The sequence below is a fragment of the Phyllostomus hastatus genome, unplaced genomic scaffold (assembly GCF_019186645.2).
Source record: "Phyllostomus hastatus isolate PE091 unplaced genomic scaffold, TTU_PhHast_1.1 phas_contig_283, whole genome shotgun sequence".
NCBI lineage: Eukaryota > Metazoa > Chordata > Mammalia > Chiroptera > Phyllostomidae > Phyllostomus > Phyllostomus hastatus.
The window spans coordinates 13534265-13555125 of record NW_025333833.1 but is presented as its reverse complement, the minus strand read 5'-3'; the positions used below and the strand labels follow the sequence as shown (position 1 = coordinate 13555125).

Sequence of the window (20861 nt, the reverse complement as noted above, 5' to 3'; positions counted from 1 at the left end):
TACCTCCCAGGATACTTACTAATGCAGCAAATTTTCTCCCTTCTTTCTTTGTTGGGTCTTTAACTAAAGAAGGGGGGAAATTCACCCTTATCAGTATATGGCACATTTTTCTAGGACCAAAATCTTCACTTGTAACAGCTAAGAAGATATGAAATCCACTATGGAAAACTAGAGGCACTGGTTGAACCCACATATCACTTTTTCATTGAAATTATCTGATCTTTTAATTGCTTTCTCCACTTTGTTTCCATGGTACAATTCCATTAAGTACATGCCTTTTTATTCCATTAGATTGAAAGGGTAAGAATTTTCATTATTTAATCCTTTCATTCAACACCAGGTTAGATAGATGTTTAGTAAAACTTGACTAAATGCAATTTCCTTGGCTTCTTGCCTTAACAAATGTTAGAATTTAGTAAATTATTTAAATATTTAGAAATATATAATGATGTGTATATGCTATAAAAGCAGAATATTTTATTTCAGCTACATTCAATACAGTGATTATTAAATATATCAATGTACCAGTTAAACTTTACTAGTCATTTTATATCTATTAGAAACAAAATAATGCGTAGTAACTCGTATTTGACTCTGATCTTCTAAATTTCATGTATATTATATAATTTTATATAAGTTAAATAGGGTAATAGGTAAAAAACCATTTTGGATATTCATTTAATTCAGCTACTTGATCAGTTATACAGACAATACAAAAATAAATAATACATTAACCTCCTGTTTTTGTCTAGTGAATGGTAAGAGATGTATGTATACCCATAACTACTCAAGATGTCAGCTATAACACAACAGGGACAATAGTTTCAGCTTTGGTAAGAATAGAAGACTTAACATATTAAATATTACGTTACTTTTCAGCTATGCAGTCAGAAGGGCCTGTGGAGCACGTTCCAGTTTTCGGGAGCACAAGTGGATCTGTCCGTTCCACCAGTCCTAACGTCCAGCCTTCTATCCCTCAACCCATCTTAACCGTTCAGCAGCAGACACAGGCCACAGCATTCGTGCAGCCCACTCAGCAGAGTCACCCCCAGATTGAGCCTGCCAGTCAAGAGCTGTCCCCAAACATAGTAGAGGTGGTTCAGAGTTCGCCAGTTGAGCGGCCTTCTACTTCCACAGCAGTATTTGGCACTGGTAAGATGAATTTTTAAATGAAGTTAGGAGTAGGCCTGTGCATTTGTAGTGTCTTAGATATAATACATATCTTACGTATTCTTTGTACATACTTGTTTTCTACCAGGTATTAGACTGGATGAATGTGTTTAGTTTTTAAAGTTAACTTTGCCTAAATTGAGGTTATTATCAGGCGCTAAATCAAGATTTAAATTCAAAGTTTCAGCTACCCCAAGTTCTTCTTTGCCGAAGCGAACACGTGAAGAGGAAGAGGATAGCACCATAGAAGCATCAGACCAGGTCTCGGATGATACCGTGGAAATGCCTCTTCCAAAGAAATTGAAAGGTGTTACGCCTGTAGGCACTGAGGTGTGTAAAGGTCTTTCTGTGTGTGGTTTTTTGTTTTTGTTTTTGTTTTCTTCTATCAATAGGGCTAAGATAAGATATCCCTTCAGTTACAGCGTTATGAGGTGAATGGGCCTTTGGGGCCCAAATCCAGAAAACTCTTAACTTACTTCAAAGTTTCCACTGACAGCCCAGGTATTATTGCTGTTGCCAACAGTATTTATATCCTTTGCATATCTTTAAATGAATTAGCTCCCATTTAAATTCTAAAAATATAGTTAGAAAACCTGTTGAATTCCTTTCATTTTTTTAACTCAAAGAATAAGGAAGTTTATAGTCTCATGGACATTTTAAACTGCTACCTGCTCTTTTTCTTAGGTTAACCAAAATTGTACTCCTTTATTCTTTTTTTGAGGATAAATTATAATGAATTGTTTTACTGTCACACATTGAGACTACTAAATTAATTTCATTAGCATAACTAATGCTCATAGCTTTATATCAATGAAGAGGTATGTGATTATATTTTATAAGTAAATATAAATGGACACTTGCGATGTATAATTTTATAATTACAGATGAGTTTTATTTCATTGGGGAACTAGTTTAGTTGAACGCTTTATCTCATGAACTGATATGACTAACCCCCTGGTATGTTGTGATTCAGGAAGAAGTTATGGCAGAAGAAAGTACTGATGGAGAGGTAGAGACTCAAGTGTACAACCAAGATTCTCAAGATTCCATTGGAGAAGTAAGTAAAACATACTTAAAGTAACAAATTGCTGCTTTTAATGAATGAAGTTAGCTTTGACAATTCAGTCATTGCTTGGGCTTTCTTGTAATTGGCTGCTTTTGTATCTAATGAAATATTAGAATTACCAGTGCATTTTCTGCTTTCTTTTACTCCTACTTAGTATAGTGCTCTCTAAGCTTTATTAAGGAAATGCTTTTGTTTATACTTAGCATGGATTAACATGGAAAACTAGTAGCTGAAAGTTTGCATGAGAAAGATGATCCGCTCAGTTACTGGCAAGGATGAGCGCTGCTGGAGTCTCGTATTAACCCATGCTTGGTCTTTTTTTGCTTCCCTTACCGAAGTACGGTACATTAATCTGTGAAAGGACATGCATGAATACACTTCTTCACTCTTTGAACTCTCATTAAAGCCTCCCTAGAGACAGCCTCGCTAGTAGAAATGCATAGTAACTAGTAGAAGTGAAGTAACGATGCACCAGGGGTTCCATTCCTAATTCTACCACTTAGAAGCTGTGTGACTATAAGCAGGTCGTTAATTCTCTCTAAGCCTCAATTTTCTCACCTGTTGGAGTAATACAATGTAAGTTTTAATATTGTAAAATACCCTAAAGTGGTATCTATCACATATTAGGCACTCAAAGTTTTATTAGTTTCCTTCCATCCTTCTGTCCCACAAATGGAAAATTCATAATATAGTAGTGCTAATGGTTAACACAGAACTCATTACTATAAGCCATGTTGTTTCTGAGAAATTTGCACTTATTAACTAATTTAATCCTCAAAACAACACTATTTTTTTTTCTAAGATTTTATTTATTTCTACAGGGGAAGGGAGGGAGATAAATGTCAATGTGTGATTGTCATGTGGCCCCTACTGGGGACCTGGCCCACAACCCAGGAATGTGCCTTGACTGGGAATCGAACCAGTGACCCTTTGGTTTGTAGGCCAGCACTCAATCCACTAAGCCACACCAGCCAGGGCTTAGACCATCTAGATGTATTGTCCTCTTAAGCTTGAAACAATGCGTTCTGCCTGGATAAATTTTAAGGGTTATTTTATTTTAAAATTATTTTATCTTTATAAAATCAAGGAATTATCTTAAGCTAATCATAAGTAACCATAGGTTACAGGTAAACTTAGTTTCTTAGATGTATTAACTTTGTAAGTTAATTTATCCAGTTTTCCTTGATTAAAAAACAGGAAAATAAGTAAACCTTTAGGGTGAAGAGCTAACACTCTTAAGTGACCTCTTTTTCATGTATCTTTCAGCAAGTATCTGAAGGGCATAATAACAATTTTGAAATAATAAGATCTGAATTTCTATTTTATTGCTAGATTTGTTTAAATTGTACTAAAACCTGCAAAGTTTTTCTTGTGACTGGCAAAATTGTCTAAGACTTGAAAATACCATTTGGCTTTTCATTCTGCCGTCTAGCACTGTTGACTGAGTGTGTACGAGTTCCCTTTTCTGATTTTCTGACAATGAGACAGATGTTCTTGATAAGTCTTGGTTTTCTTGAAATAAGCGTGTCACTTTGAGGCACATTTTTAATTATATCAGGATTTTACTCTTTTTTTCTGTTACAGTAAACAATCTTCATGAACGATTTAGTTCAGAAGACATTGTTTCTGGCTTATATAAAAAACAGATTTTGCTGAATGCTTACTAAAACAGATATTTTTTATATAGTGAATACCAAAAATAAAGTTAAAGTCACAGTTTATTTGAGCATCTAACAAAATGGAATTGTGAGGGAATAAGTTAAGCAAAGAATTACTTTTATATCTGATTTTTTTATGTGGTTTGAAGGCTCAGGATAGTCAGTTTGGGGGTGGTGGAAGTGTCTTTGTAAAAAGACAGTAACGATAGCTTATTCAGTGTGTTTTCCAGACTGTTTCTTATGTGGGGGGGAATCTCTATGCTGCGGGGTCCATGCGGTTTCCCCCGACTTTGGCCTGCTACTGCAGTGTCACTTAACCCGCTGGCTGTTCCGGGAGTTGAAATATGCTGTAAATGTAACGTACACATTGGGTTTTGAAGATTTATTGCAGATTTGATTATATGTTGAAATAATGTTTTGTCTCTATATCTCTATTAAGTATATTATTAGATTTATTTCACTTGTATCTTGTCTTTTTACGTGGCTACTAGAAAATTTTAAATTGCATATGTGAATCACATTGTGACTTGTTATATTTCTGTAATTCTTCTTTAGGAAGACAGTAAAGAAACCCAGAAGTTTAGCGTCTTTTATTTGTTTTTTAAATTCTGCTTTTGCAAACCATATTTTTAAAAATAAAATGCTAGTAGTCCATAAGCATTCTTTAGTCTTTACTTGGGTCCGTGGTATGTTACTGATAGTTTTTAGGCATTTTCACTTTTTATAATTCTTTTATAAAATAATTTTTAAAGGGAGTCACCCAGGGAGATTACACACCCATGGAGGACAGTGAAGAAACCTCTCAGTCTTTACAAATAGACCTTGGAGCCCTTCAGTCAGAGCAGCAGACAACTTCATCCCAAGATGGCCAAGGCAAAGGAGATGATGTCATTGTAATAGACAGTGACGATGAAGAAGACGATGATGATGAAAATGATGGAGATCATGAGGTAAGTTTGGTTTGAAATCACCCATTATTTTCACATTCCTGGATGAAATGCTGAAATCCTCAAGACTACTAATGTATCAGCCAATAAATTCTGATTCTTTATCAGTATAAATGAGTTTTTTGCCTTTCTTTTATCCTGATTAGCTCCTAAATTAATATTCTATAGTGAAATTGAGAAAGGGATAGAATATCCCAGTTTGTTTTTTAAGTGATTGCTAAGCACTTTAGGATTTATTAGATTACTTAAACTTAAATCTTATTGATAAATGACTGTGGATTTAATTGTAAGATCTATGGTTTCTGGAAACTATAGAATAAACTAGGATTTTTTTTTTCATGGAGTCCCCTAGTTGTTTTCAAAAGAAATTGAAGTATCATAGTAATTCAAGTGTATTTTAAGTGAAACTTTGTGTTTGAGTTGAGTTAATCCTGTATTGACAGCTTCGCATTTTCGGTCCTTTCCTTAACCAGACAGTGTGCTTTTAAACCTTCTGACTGATCTCCTGTGAACAGTTAAATTTCAGAATTGGTTGGTGTTGTGCTCCTTCTGGTAACCTTCACAGTAATTTGCTGCCACTGAACTAACCCATGACAACTTGCAGGACAGCCCTGTGTCTGATCGGCAGGGTGTCGCGTAAACGTCTGAGCATGGTACCTAGATGTGCAGAACGCGAGTGCTGGATCCGAGATCTTTATTTGTACCTGGGGAATTTTTCTAGGATTATGAAGAAGAGGAGGAGGAAGATGATGACGATGAAGATGACACAGGGATGGGAGACGAGGGTGACGACAGTAACGAAGGCACCGGCAGTGCGGATGGCAATGATGGATATGAAGCTGACGATGCCGAGGTAACCAGTTAGGATTTTGACCATTTGTTTGAAGGGCTTCCTTGGAAAACTTACAGTTCCCCAAGCGTATAAAGAGGGCTGTATTCTCAGCACACTGAAACTTTTTATACCTCGGGTTTGTTTTTACTGTGGTTTGGCTCGGTTAGTATTTTTAAAGATGATTCCATCTAACTTATTTGCACTGAGTGCTCGTGTTTTGTTTCTAGGGCGGCGACGGGACTGACCCGGGTACAGAGACAGAAGAAAGTATGGGTGGAGGTGAAAGTAATCAGAGAGCTGCTGATTCTCAAAACAGTGGTGAGATTTTTAGTCTTTTCCATTGAACATTTCTGGTAATATTTTCTAAGTTAGGATTGCATTTAATTATCACATAGGTAATAAAATTTGGTTATTAAATTGGCAAGCAAAAGATTGGCTCTTGTTCTAGTTTTGTCATTTTATTGTCTTAAAGTCTGCTGTGTTTATCTTTGTAAAGTGCACTCGCTGCGCTGTCTTTTCTACCTCATCTGCTGTAAGGTTAGAGCATTTGGAAGGCGATAAAGTATGACCCGTGTCATGTGTTGCTGCTGTCCTTATTAAGTGGAAAAACTAGGTCAGGAACTTCTGACAGCAGGTCACACCCGGAAGAGTCTAATCAAGCCACGCGTTTCAAGAGTTGTGGGCATTGGACTTGCGCAGTATTGTCTGATTATCCAATAAATAAAATACTTTTTGACCAATATAGCATGTTTTTTGTTAAATCTTCGAAAGGATGAGAGTCCTGGAGGGCCACTGAAATGTTATAGGCAGTAAAGGGTTATGAAATTCATAGGAAAAAAAATTTAGTATCATTTTAAAGTATGTTTTAAAGAATTGGTGATACCTAGTATAATATCCTGGCTTTATAGGTAATACTAAGCCGAAATCATTAATAGTAATACAGTGAAAACCTTACATATTTAGGCTAGTGGGAAAACAGTGTCTCTGAGTTTTCATATGGCCTGTGTATTTTAAAGGACAAGGTATATACTCATTCAAATTAAGGAAAATAAGGACAGTTTTCAAATTTTTAAGAGAAAAATAAACTATAAAACCATATAATGAAAAACAGTTTTTAAGGGAGATGAAGTGGGGATTGATTAATGATACTTTGGGTAATAATTTACATTTACAAAGCATTTTATAGATATAAAGCGCATCTTTTGTGTATCACATAGTTGAGATCTAGAGGAAAATTTTTTACCTTGTCAAAACCAAAGTTTGTGTCTGATGCTTTGAATGGCCAAAATTCAAACATCAGACTTTGGAGTAGGGAAAGGTTTATTCATCCAGAAGATGCCAACGGAGAAGGTGGGAGACCTAATGGTACCTCAGATCCATCTTGTTCGCGGGGCTAAGTTTAGGGGTCAGGGGAACAGGTATGCGGAAGTGCTAGTGGGGCAAGTTTTCGTCGGAGGGCCTTGGAACTTGGTTTATGACACAGGGTGGTCCACACAGGGTCTCCCTTGGTAAGGGACTCTTACCATCTGAAAGGGTTCAGGTGCTCAAGTTCCAGTCATGTCCCGGATCTTGGGTGGGGGTGGGGGTCAGACTTCGGTTCCAGGTACAGCTGGAGGTGAAAGTTCTCTCCTCTGCTTTTGCTTATCTGTGACTTGTGGTTTTGGTCTGTTGTCTCAGAAAAGCAATTCAGTATTTTGTTAAATAGGGTAGGACCATTTTGAGCTGTTTCTGTGGTTTCCAATCCCCCTTAATCTTAAGAGAAATAGGGCACATTTCAGGTTCAATTAAGTGGGACGATGAGCTTCCCATTGTGTCCCTCTCAGCTCTTAAGCCTGCCTCTTCCACGATGGTCCCTGAGCCTTAGAGGGGGCGTGCAGGGTGTTCAGTTTCCAAGCAGACACCACAGCAATGACAGAGGCAGCAGCAGGCCAGGATACCTGTACCCTAATGACATAAAGACTAAAGAGTACCTTTTGTTATCATGTACGTATGGACCCAAACCATGATGAGCCAGCAAAGTTCAGAAAGAGGGCAGTTTTAGTTCTCGGTGATTTCAGGTCACCAGAAGGATTCAGGACCCAGGCCAGTTTACAGGTAGAAAGCAAAACTCAAGGGACAGTGGACAGCACTGGAATCTAATATCCACAAAGGCACATTGTAGTTCCTATTGAAACATAATTTCAGTATGTCTAAAATCATCCTTATATTTACCAAAAATAGTCAAATTAAGACTAATTTACCTGCAGAGTAAGTCTGGTTTCAATAAACTTGGCCTATTTGTCTAAGTCCAGCAGGAATTAACCATATAGGTTTCTTTACATCTGCTTTGCTGGAAGCGTCCTACGGAATATTCAGCTTGATCTTTAAATAGCCTCTCAAGACTCAGAAGCCAAGTTGTCAGACTCCTGCAGTGCCTATAGGTTTGGGTGACTTTCTCTCTTCTCGATGTCCCAACATATTCTGAGGTTCTTTCTTTGCAACTCCTAGAAACAGCCTTAGTTTCTCACCTGCTAAGACCCCTGTGAATCATATAAACAAGGTACCAGGCTGTTTTTCCAAGGGACTTTTATTGGCTTCCAAAATTAATCTTAATTCCTAAGGCTTTCTGGTCATATCCAAGTTTATGCATGACTCTCTCAAAAATGACATTACAGGCAGACATTGGTAATAAAACCAGTTTCTAATTGTATCCTGTTGCAAAGAGAACATATTCCTATTGAACTTTTGCAAATAATCACTTTGCCATGAAAATAAAAATATTCCTTAAAAGTTTCTAGATTCTGGAGGGATCAAATAGGACAAAAAAAATAAATGTTTCAGTTCTGCTAACACAAGTGTAATTTACCAAATTGAGAAGTCATTGTTAAACAAGTTTCCTTTTATCTGGAAACCAAAAGATTAAAAAGTCAACAATCTCAAATGTAAGAATTATAAAAATTATAACTTTTCATCAGCTCATGCAGTGCTATGAAATTAAACTTGTTCTCCTCAAATCCAGATCTTCCTGATAATTGCAAGGTTGTCTCTCAAGGTTCGTGTTGTTCACCCAGTGACGTGAGTGCCTCGGTCACGAGAGCTTCATTTGGGAAGGTCTGCCCCACGTGGGACACACGTTTTCTAACCATCTCTTTGCCATTGTAAGGGCACCCACCTTGTGGCAGGAGAACGCTTCAGCTCATTCAGAAAACACTCACAGAAAGAAGAACATATTGATACCCATATTAAGTGGCAGTTGAATGAAGTCTAGCTGAAATGCTCCATGGTGGGCGAAGGTGTGCAGAGACCAGAAAAATGCCAGGGAGCCGAGTTAACCAAGCAGGCATCTGGGGTTTCCCATAGTCCCAACTGTTCATTTAATTTACAGCCATTGTTTACCCATCTTAGTTTCTCTGATCTGGAAACAGACTCGCCATGTTACAGAAACATCAGGATGGCAAAGGTCTGGTAATGAGTCATTTTTGCAAAGACAGAATGGACTTGATCTGCCTGTGTGACAGTTTGATACTCCGGTTCATTTTACTGTGGCCCTCAGCTTGGATCACAGACTTCTTGCGTCAGGATATCTCAGGTTTCAAGTACATTTCTGGGACATTTATAATACACAAATACAACAAAAAGAAGGCTTAGTTTCTACTTGACAGTGCTGCCCATGTGGTTTTAACACACCAGAATAAGCCTAGTTTAGTATTTCTCTTTTGTAAGGAGAGAAAGCAAACCTGAGATGCTTCGGGGGCCTTTCTGGAATACCTCAGTTACTTCCCGGTCCTGGCTATTTCCAATTTAAATTTGGGGACGTCTGTCAAAATATGTCAAAGGCTTGGGCGTTTGGCTGGAATGATAAGTAATTACGACGCAGTCCTGAACTGCTCGTGTAAAGAAGGAGGCGTGCAGGCGGCCCTGACAGCGCGAGCACTGCGGTCGGGCCCTGGCCGAAGCCGTGACCACCCCGGTCTCACTGTTTCTTTGGTCGAAAGTTGCTGTAACTTGCAAGCAACATGAGTTTGCTTTGGAAGATAATCTGTTCTTTGTGCCTATAATATAAAAGTATGTACATTTTTTTCTTTGTCGTAAAAGTGTGTGTCTTGGGAGCCTTCTTCAAATTTCCCATAAAGTTCCAGAAATTTGAAAAAAGAAAAAAAACCCAGAAATTTATATGGCAAAACTTTAGTTCTTACTATTCAGGAGATTCAGTTTTCTTAAATAATCAAGTACCTGGTTGAGACTATATAGCACAAAAGTTATAGGACAGAATTTTTGCTTTTTAGGTAGAAAGCTTTTTCACAGTATAGTAGACCAGTAGTCCTTTTTAGCAGAGAGAAAACCTAACTCATTTTGTATCAGCTTCTTTTTATGTTAACTTCACTTACTTGATTAACTTTCTTAGGATTCTTATTTGGTAATGACTTAGATATTCAGTGAATATCTATCATTTAATTTATTTAGCTAACAAAACTTTAAAGTTCCAAGTTACCAAAGAGATTCAGAAAACCATTTTAAGCACACTTACACAGTGTAGTTATTGCCAAAGAGTTAACCTAAAAGAAACTTTCTAATTCTACTTACATTTATTTAATTTACTTGCTTCTAACAATTAACTTTAGATTACTTACTTGGTATGAAAATTTTATCATACCAAGTTACTTTCTTGCTGACAGATTTTGCAACAGAAATAACATGAATTTATTTGACTAATAAATCAAGGTAGAATGAAAGTATTATTTAATGCTGATGATTCTGAAGAGATGCCTATTAACCAAACCAACTTAAAACCAGCTTTAGTGTCAAATATTTTCCCAGATCACGTGATTCTGAAAAGCATTTGGGTTAATCTCTTCCTTTTTTTGAGAATTCTTATATAAGAGCTTGTTTGTTCAAGCTAATTTAATACAAATTAGCAATGCCATTCAGGGTAGAAATATCCTATACCTATAGACTTGATAGCTTTCATTTTAAGACACTAGCTCTTATGGCCCAGATACATGAAAAACTCAAGAGGTAAAACGGATCCTCTCCTTCAAGGGTGTCCCTTAATGTGGACCTGTCAACAAGTACAAACGACAGAAAACGGAAAGCAAGTGTGTGCAATAAAGGCAGAAAGTTCGGAAGGTACAAAGGCTGGCTCCGGAAGGCCGGAATTAAACGTGGTAGTTTTACCCGGAGGAGGACGGCGCCAGGTTCGGGCCTGAGCGCAGACACCAGCCGCCAGATGTCTGGAGACGCAGGTGTGGGAGGGGAGGAGGCCACAGATGCAGTATTACTTCTTAACTTGCAAGCCAGTGCACAAAGTACACACAGAGTAAGATCAACACACAAATGACACACAAACCCGACAACTGAGTGCTCTCCTGACCACATCTCAGATAAACTAGACAAGTTACACATTTCAGATTCGAGTGCTCAAACAAATGCAAATGAACTGGTTCAAAAATCAGGTAAAAATCCTACGATTATTCCTCTCACCAGCAGGGTACCCCAAATCAAAACAATTTGGCTATTCCAAGGGAAAATGGAGGAGAAGGGAGCTCCCAGTGGTACATCCCAGGGTGACTTACCCTACTTCCAAATCGAGCCCATCGGGTCTCGCAGAGACACATGTACCTTTAACGTGGTCTACCCAAAACAACAAATGGGTAGAGCCCAACAATCTCGATCCTGCTCTCAGAGGGACGCCCCCCAGCTGAGTTTAAAGGAAAATGGCTTTGCCCCGAGGGGAAGCCCATGTACTGAGATAGGATTCTTGACTGTGCACTTACCCCCAAAATGGAACAACTTACCAAAACAAAATCAACTGTAGACTGAAGTCCAAAGCATTTTCTTATTCCAAATGGCCTGTGTGCAGCGGGTGGCCAGCGCCTGCCGGGGAAAGCTCCTTCCGAGCCCCTAAGGCAAAGCATCCTTGGTGGTGGTTCAGGACTCACAGAGGGAAGCCCCAGCCAGGGTTGGCCATCCAAGAGCACCAGTTCCTCGCTGGCTTGCCAAATTGAGTAACAATTTGAAACCAGAGTCGGTGTGCCAGCACTTAAAAAGGCCACTCAAAACATTGGAGGCCGGAGTAAGGAAAGGTTTATTGATCAAGAAGACACCAACCAAGAAGATGGAGACCTAATGGTACCTCATACTCATCTTACTCACTGAACTAGGTTAAGGGCTTTTAAGGGAGGGACTAGGGGAAACGGTGCTGGCGGGGCATGTTTTAATGCCTGGGAGACCCTTGAACTTGGCCATGTATGGTAATGAGGTATCAACGCCAAAGCTTCCTGGACAACATGTTCCTGGCATCTGAAGAGTTCCGGTGTTCAAGTTTGCTTATGTCCCGATCCTTTGTTTTGGCGGGGTGAGGGGCAAGACTTCGGTTCCAGGTGCAGCTGGAGGACAAGATTCTCTGCGTAATTCTCTCTCTGACTTGCGGTTTGGGTCTGTTGTCTCGTTAGGATAGGACCATTTTGAGCTGATTCTGTGGTTGCTTCTGTAGGTGTTATCTCTAAAAGTTAAGTATTTTGAGGGAAAGCATTCACAACCGTTTTTCCCAGATACAAAGCATGTAACAGATGTCCATTGAATACTTGTTAGAGAGTTGTGTTCTTTTTTTGTTAACGGTCAAGTGAAAATAGGCCTAGCAGTCTGGATAAGATTAAGTTAGTGGGTAGATTATGTACATTGCCAATGGTATAAAAATGCTTTTCCTGAGCACACACACTTGCCCTGAGTTCATTTTCTCAAGGAGATGATCAGGTTTAAGTACCAGTATAGAATCTGAGAAACAGAAGCAGAAACAAGCCAAGTAACTTTACCAACCTCAGTTAGTTAAGGAGCAAGAGCTATTACGTGTCAGAGCAAGAATCTGATTTTAGACCTCGGGGTTTTAAACTACTAAATTCTGTGGTGTCCTGTTCAGCTTTCAAAATAGGGAACAGCTTCTCTTGTTTCTACAGTGTATGTAGAAGACCCAGACATCTGAAGAACCATTAAATTCAAAATTTAGGACAATCAAAATACAAGAATATCATTATAAGGCTTTTCCCCCAATTTTCTTACCCTGTTTGAATGATACTGATAACTACAGTGGTCTTGACCTTTAGGTAATTTGCCCATTTAAATAATATGAGCCAATACTTAATAAATATTTACTTTATCATGCGTTAGGTTAAGAGCTTTATGTCGGTTCTTCAATACTTTCAGAAAAACCTTTCTTATAGGGTTACATTTGGTCCATTAACCAGTCAGAGAAGTAGACTGAAAGTGGTTAAGGGACTTGCCTGAAGCCATACTACTGCCAGCCGCACACCCATCATCTCTGGGTCCACCCTGCCTCACTACTTTCCTTCTGGAAATATTAGTGAGGCGGACGTTCCTGGTGGCAAGACTTATACTTCTAGGGATTGTCCAGGTTATTTTGTGGTAAATTTCATGGTTCAAAATAAGCTTCTTTCTTTTTACAGGTGAAGGAAATTCGGGTACTGCCGAGTCATCTTTTTCCCAGGAGATTTCTAGAGAACAGCCGTCATCGGCATCTGAAAGACAGACCCCCCGAGCTCCGCAGTCACCCAGACGCCCACCACACCCCCTGCCCCCAAGACTGACCATTCACGCCCCGCCGCAAGAGTTGGGACCACCAGTTCAGGTATGAAAAGTACTGGTCATTCTGAAAAATGAACTTGTGAGAATCTTGTTTCCCTTTCCATTAGATGATATTATTATTATTATTATTATTATTATTATTATTATTAAATATTATTTTAGAAATTAAGCAAACTCTTCATTATTTTGGCATATTTTTATAAAATTTTTTGAACTGCAGTTATTCTCTGATTTCTCCTCCCCAAAAAGGGAGGGCTGACTAAAAGTTGTTTGTAAGTTGAAATGATTATAGTCATAGCAAAAAAGCCTGGTCACTTTCTACTAGGTTACAAAAGGAAAAAGATTTTCTTGGATTTTAATTTATGTAAAATGTATTTTAGCATCTGACCATCCGTTTGGTGCACAAGTTTGGTTCTAAAAAAGCAAACTTTCTGTTCTGCTGACATTTTTGTCTCATTTTTTTATAATCACACATGTTAATTTCCACTTTGAAAACTAACGGAAGTGCACGTGACCCTGTACATGTAGCACTCTTTGGACCTCTCTTCACCGGAAGATCTTGCAGAAGCAGGAGGGAGGGTACGAAGGCTCTATCAGTAATCCGTCTGGAGTTTTAAGCCCATTGGTAGAGCTTGTGCTAAACTACCACTGGTGAAGGAAATTGCATTATGGGAAAATATAAAATATTGAGAGATTGTATGTGGATCCTGCAAAATATACCAAATGTATCAATCTAGAATTGTGTAAATTGAGAAACGGTTTATTTGTAGTTAGTACTGCTATTTGAACTCCAAAGGATAATTAAGCCATAAGATCCAAAAGCATACTTACTAATTAAATAAATTAGTTACAAGGAAATAAGATATGATCAAAGATTGGTATAAAATAGTGGTTAACATTTTGTTTTATTGGTTAATGAAATTTTTATCTACTGATTAATATAGTCAGTATAATTAAAAAGTTGACACAGTTTAAAACTGATTTCTGTAGTTCAAGATTAGTAGCGATTTTTTTTCTGTGAAAATATCCTGATGATTATTTTATATCATCTGCTAACGTCTTGGTTATTTTATTACCAGTATAATAAGCTCTGTCTGTGCATGTTTAGTGTTTGCTTCATTGTCTAATTTCTTAAAGCAAATGTAACTCCTTTCTTGACGCAGAGGATTCAGATGACTCGGAGGCAGTCTGTGGGGCGTGGGCTTCAGCTGACTCCAGGAATCGGGAGCATGGTGAGCACCACCCCCCACGTGCAGTCAGTGCGTTGGCTCAGCAGGTGTTTGTGCGGGCGGGTGTGACCTCCTGTCACCCTGCGCGGCTCCCATTTTCCGCTTTTGTTTCAGCAGCAGCACTTTTTTGACGATGAAGACAGAACGGTTCCGAGTACCCCAACCCTGGTGGTGCCGCATCGTACTGATGGGTTTGCCGAAGCAATTCAGTAAGTTACTGAAAGGACCATTTTGTGACTGATCAGATTCTTCCTGTTTTCTTGTTAATTTGTTTACATTTGATTGATTCGTTATTGTTGAGTCCTTTTCTACTGTATACTAAGTTTTGGGAGGTAGGGTAGGAGGGTTGAGGATGTAGTTTGGGAAAAATTATATAAAGCTGAATGAAATGCAGTTGCTTCCAATATAATAATGATTAAGAAGATGGACTTCAGAGTCAGAATACCTGGATTTGAAACCTAGGTGTTTCAAGTTATTTAGATTCTCTGTTCCTGAGTACCCTCATTTTATTTATGGGAATAATGATACAGTAGTTCCTACCTTATAACTTGTGAGAATTAAGTAATTTATGTTAGTATGTTTAAGATTATTACCTGGCACACAGTAAAATGCTTTATGCGTGTTGGTGAAGGTGTTGGTAATTACAGTGATCATGGTGGATGGCATTATTATGAAAGCTAGCCTATGAGCAAATTACCATAACCCTAATAATCTAGGAAAACAGAAGCATAAGCATAGGGTTTATTAACACAAGTGAAGTGATTATTTTAACAGGAGGAAAGAATCGGAGGACTTAATGGGAACAGGAGTTATGCAAAAGAATTCCCAACACTTACTGAGCATGTCCGTGAATCAGTTTATTTAATCTTAATGGGTGAGATAGTCGACACTGTTGCTGTTGCTCTTTTACAGAAAAGGAAGCACAGAGATGCTAATGAATTTGCCAGAGGTCAGCCAGCCCAGACGAGAGGCAGTTTTTGTTCAAACCAGTCTGGCTCCAGAACCTGTGTTAATTGTTGTGCTCTACCACTCCACTTAAAGGATAGAGCGTTTGTGAAAATCATGGTTAATTGTGGCTGAAGTGTTAGTTGCCTCACAGGATGTACTTGAAGATCAGAATTTAAGTTTTCACAGACTGGGAAAAGATTGATTGTTCTATAGTATGGTGATGCATGGCACCAGCACCAGTTTGAAACTCGCTCAGCTAACAGTTTGTAAACCAGTCGGTGTTGGCCCCGCTTTGCTGAAAGTCAGCCAGGCAGAAACAGACTCACCCCAATACACAGCTTCTGAGCGCCAGCCCATCAGCACTGTTCTGGCATGGCTGAGAAGAATGCAGGATTTTCCCATAGAATCACAACATGATGGAGATAAGTCTAAAAATCCACCTGAAAGAGAATGTCCTTAACTAAAGTAATAGTGTCGAAATGGAAAAGAAAATACTCGAGGGTTATCATAGAGGTACACTCCAGAAACATTAGCAGCTGGCTAGCTAAGGAAGGAAAGGTAAGGAGTGGGCAAAGAATGAAATGATGCTGTTTTATATCCTGGATTGTGGGCAGGAAGATGGGTGATAGAGGTATTAGGACAGGAAAACAAGTTTCTGGTCATCTTAGATTTTTTTCATGACCTTGGGAGTCATCTGGTGAACTCTTTCAGATAAGGAATGGGCTAGAGCAGCAATCTGCTTTGTCTCTGGCTAAACATTGAAAAGACAGTTTTGTCTCGTGACCTCATTGTAACTTGGTTATGTCTCCTGTTGAGTTTGTGTCACTTTCAGGAGACCTACGTAGAGATTCCTAGCAGATTCAAGAAATGTGAGACATGTATATATCACATGTAGTGTGAATAGATTCATATTGTTACCCAGTTCTTTGCTAATATTTTGAAAATGTTTATGTAAGTAAGAATTCCTTTATCAACTTTATTTTCAATCTGTTTCCTTCCCATTTTGTTTATGCTCATTTTTTCTATATTCCTTATATCATTGTGGTTTAAACAGGGTGACTTTAAATTTCATCTTAAGTTAATTTTCGTCCAGTTCCCCACAGGTCGCTGGTGTTCCCAGATTCCGGTTTGGGCCACCTGAAGACATGCCACAGACAAGCTCCAGCCACTCGGACCTCGGCCAGCTGGCCTCTCAAGGAGGTAAACTGCCAAAGAAACGCTTAGATCTCCTGGGGTTGCATGTATTGGGTAGTAAACTACTCTGATGTGATTTTTATTTAAGTAAGCATTTATAAATATTTTAAAAGTTGATATAAAATGACTCCTATGCTGATTTTTAGGAAAAGCTATAATATATTTACTACTTAATAAACATTTCATTGCATATAAATCTTAACCTTTTCGAGAAAGTTCTGAGTTCTTTGAACATAAAGACTGGCTTTTACATTTGTAAAATGTGGGAGGGCTGGCTCTTACATCTCTTCCGGCTCCTAGTTTAGCATCATACATGCACTTAGTACTCGGAAATATTTCCTGAACCAGTAAATATACGCAGATACTACCAGATGTTTTAAAGTTTTTAGAAGGAGCTCTGGCTGATGTGGCTTAGTGGATTGAGCACCAGCCTGCAAACTAAAGGGTTACTGGTTCAATTCCTAGCAGGGCACATGCCTGGGTTGCAGGCCAGCTCCCCAGTAGGGGACACGCAAGAGGCAACCACACACTGATGTTCTTTCCTTCTTTCTGCTTCCCTTCCCCTCTCTCTGAAGATAAATAAATAAAATATTTAAAAGATAAAAAAAATAAAGTTTTTGGAAGGAATGCAACATATTTTTTGTTGGTTTGACATTTAACATTTCTAATTAAATGCACAAAACTAGTTAGACATTTTTCATTAACATTAAAAAATGAGAAAAATAAAATGTTAAAAATTTGTGGAATAAAGTGACCCCTAAATTAAGTAATAGTAGTGGGTTATTTGGACATGAATCCTGCTCTTTCTGGAATTAACTACCTTTTAACCTTCACTTGCTACCTGGATAGCCCACTATATTTCCCGGGAGCTGTACAGCATTTTATAAGTGAATATGGAATGCAAGCTAATAAGCCCTGAACTAAAAGATTAACCTGCAGTCCTCATTTAATTCATGTAGTGTATCTTCGTGCCTGATAGTTGAGGATGTTCTAACACTGCATGCCTCTACCAGTTTGAAATTGTGAGCTGACTTCATATAAATTCAAATTTTTAGACTTGGAAGTCAGCCCTAAATTTTATTTAGAATACCACCACTTACTAGCTTTGTAACTTTCAGACAGTTAGTTAACCTTCTTGAAATTCAGGGTTGGTTGGTTGGTTGGTTGGTTGGTTGGTTTTAGCAGAAAGGGGACTGATAATACCTTGCGGTTTGGGTGACAGGTGGTTTCTGACCGAGTACCTAGCTCATAGTTGGGTACTCAATAAAGTTAGCTTGTATAAAACGAAGAGCAGCATTTTAGCTGGGTTTGGTTTTGTTTGTTTGTTTGTTTGTTTGTTTAAGGATACTTTATATTAGTGTTAGGGAGCTTAAATGATATGTTTAAATTGTATTTACATTTTTAAGGGACTGATGTTTGCTTGATGTGCTACTTGTGGACCTTAACAGAGCTGTGTGTCTCTGCTGATTGTTTTCTTCAGGTACCTTGCACATTGACACCCTGTTCTTTCTGTCATTCGCTAACACTCATAACTGTCTTTAGGTTTGGGGATGTATGAAACACCCCTCTTCCTGGCTCACGAAGAAGAGTCAGGTGGCCGAAGTGTCCCCACTACTCCTCTGCAAGTAGCGGCTCCAGGTAGGTGTCGAAGGCAGATTAGTGGATTGTGTGTTTTATTGGTAAAATGGAAACTTGTAAGGCATCTTATGGCTAAAAATTAGGTAAACTGCAAAGTTAAAGTGTCCATTGCTTTTCTGGTCTTTCATTCTGAAGTGAACGTCTTTACTGAGAGCACCACCTCTGACGCTTCGGAGCACGCCTCGCAGTCTGTCCCCATGGTGACGACGTCGACCGGCACGCTGTCCACAACCAACGAGACGGCAGCCGGAGACGATGGCGATGAAGTATTTGTGGAGGCAGAGTCCGAAGGGCAAGTGTTCACTCCGTAATTTTTGCTCGCTTTAGACTTGCCAGGCCTTCGCCCTCCTTTTCCTCTGGCCGGGAGACAGCCTGGTGAGCCGTGTTTTCAGTGGCCTCCTGCTGCTCAAGTAAACCGAGCCATACGTTTTGAAAGACTGGTGTTTGCGTATAATAACATTTTGGGACTTGGAGGTGGTTATTACAGAGGACAAATGTTAGCTTCCTGAAAATTGCATGAAATACTCATTCCAGAACAAAATATGTCTTTAAAATCACTGGTGTCCTTCCATTAATGTAACTGCTTGAAATTTTCCCCAAGAAAGAAGTCTTTCTCTGAAAATTAGGAATATCAGGAAATGACTCAACTTTCCATTTAATAGTGGGCTTTCCAGTAAACCTCGCTTACCCTTTATTTGTGTGCATTTAGAACTTCTTACAAACTAGAAATTATCTAGTAATTTTCAAGGCCTAAACACATGTGTTACACACAGAGTTTAACAAAGGAAGTATTTCATGACAAATCATCTGGATTTTTTTAAGCCAAAATAAGTAATTTACTGGGAAGAACTAGTGGACAGTGGTATTAGAGAAGTTTAACTTTCAAGATGGAACCTACTTCTTTCTAAATGAAATAAAAAGTTGTACTACTTTATGGTCAGAAGCAAAGCTAGAAGTAGAACCCCCATTTCCTTGGTAGAGCTCAAAGATTTTATTTAGCAGTGTTTTCTTAGCATGATTATAGGCCAGTTCTAGTATATGGACGGGGGGTAAAGCAGGTCTATTATTATGCTGTAACACAGTGCTACTTAATTTAGGGAGGTCGTAGACCCTGCTGAGAAGACAACCTGCCATTAATTCCATACCATGTATGCTGGTCCCTTCGTATGTGTCATTTTGACCCACACAATACCTCTGCGAAGTGTCATCTCCATCTTACAAATGAGAAAGCTCAGAGTCAGAGCGCCCACCATGGTGACCGATTTGGCCCACGTGCTCTGTGCTTCACACTTCGCCGGCACTGTTCAGCACCCGCAGTAGTCAGGCGGGAGGTCTTTCCCGTGCATTGCTACTCGTGACTGTGCTGAAGTTCACAGGCAATGAAAACTAGAACAGATTCCAGTTGGTCTTGTACTCTCCTCTCCCTCACTTGCTTTCCGGAATGGGAAAGGGGTGGATTACCACTGGAGCCGGGGTGCTACCCACAGCTAGAGCCCCTGCTGAGTCAGTGCTCTGTTATCGGTAGTTGGGACCGTTGCGAATTATTTTAGTACTGTACTTTTCTAGAAAGTGGTTTTGAGATTTATCAAAATCTGGGTAAATATATCCCCTATGACATATTTATGAGTATAAACATCCCTTGTCAAAAAGAGAAAATATGTAACAAAAAAGAGGGGGGAAAGTTTGGGATGTGTACGGGTAAGAAGAGGAAGGGGGGAGAAGCGTGTTGCGCTTTCCTGCCCCGCCCTCTGAGAAAGCACCTCTGGCGGCCAGTCCCCGAGTTTGCAGTTTGCGGGTGGGGTAGAGCTCTGTCTGCATTAACTGCCCAACCATATCGAAGAGTGTGGGAACAGCAGGATGCACGTTAGGATTCGTTCTGTATTTGCTAACGAATTTTTGTTTTCCTTTCTTAGTATTAGTTCAGAAGCAGGCCTGGAAATTGATAGCCAGCAGGAAGAAGAGCCCGTTCAGGCATCTGACGAGTCAGATCTTCCTTCCACCAGCCAGGACCCTCCTTCCAGCTCTTCTGCAGGTCAGTTCCTGCCGTTGACCACAGCACAGCCTTACTCATCGAGCCTGTGTGCAACAGACACTTTTTTCAGTAACAATTTAATGGTCTTTTCTCCTGAATTTTAAATTGCTTTATTGAAAATGGAAATTTTTTTTATTGCAGGGAACGTGGTTTATGTCAGAGGGAATTGGTTGGGTTGTGTTGGCAGTGCTGAGGGGCTGAGGGTGGGTCCCTGGGAGGGAGCTAAGGAGTAGTGCTCCCGGCTTCTCTCTCTTGCCTCTGTTTAACCCGGAGCAGCTCCACTTATGTTTGGCTTACATATTAGGGCTCTACATGAAATCTGGGGGGGAGGGGGTCTTTTAAAAAAGGTTTGGAGTTTACTGACAAACAGTTTTAAAGAGTGACTCTCCACATTTTAACTTTGAAAAGGGTTATTTTATGTCTTTTTTCTAGAATATAATTATTTCCACAGCAGTGCTTTTTAAAGATAACGTTTGTTGAGCACTCACTGTGTTTCAGGCACTGTGCTCAGCCCTTTGCGTGCGTTGACTCATTCAGTTCTCCCATCGGCCTGGAGCCCTGAGCACGCA

At 39.2% G+C, this 20861-nt stretch overlaps 1 protein-coding gene across 3 annotated transcripts in view; it reads left to right on the top strand.

The window, feature by feature from the left end:
- The window catches only part of TPR (translocated promoter region, nuclear basket protein), a 61178-nt gene that overhangs the window by 36980 nt on the left and 3337 nt on the right, over nt 1-20861 (top strand). For 2 of the 3 annotated variants that reach the window (XM_045838486.1, XM_045838489.1), the window contains exons 38-50: nt 880-1152; nt 1352-1500; nt 2144-2227; nt 4647-4844; nt 5563-5694; nt 5901-5991; nt 13113-13294; nt 14415-14483; nt 14595-14689; nt 16522-16628; nt 18165-18260; nt 18396-18552; nt 20174-20292. In XM_045838486.1, the coding sequence (XP_045694442.1) occupies nt 880-1152; nt 1352-1500; nt 2144-2227; nt 4647-4844; nt 5563-5694; nt 5901-5991; nt 13113-13294; nt 14415-14483; nt 14595-14689; nt 16522-16628; nt 18165-18260; nt 18396-18552; nt 20174-20292 (1752 nt within the window). The remainder of the gene's footprint in view (nt 1-879; nt 1153-1351; nt 1501-2143; nt 2228-4646; nt 4845-5562; nt 5695-5900; nt 5992-13112; nt 13295-14414; nt 14484-14594; nt 14690-16521; nt 16629-18164; nt 18261-18395; nt 18553-20173; nt 20293-20861) is intronic. The other variant, XM_045838488.1, reaches the window with a different exon arrangement.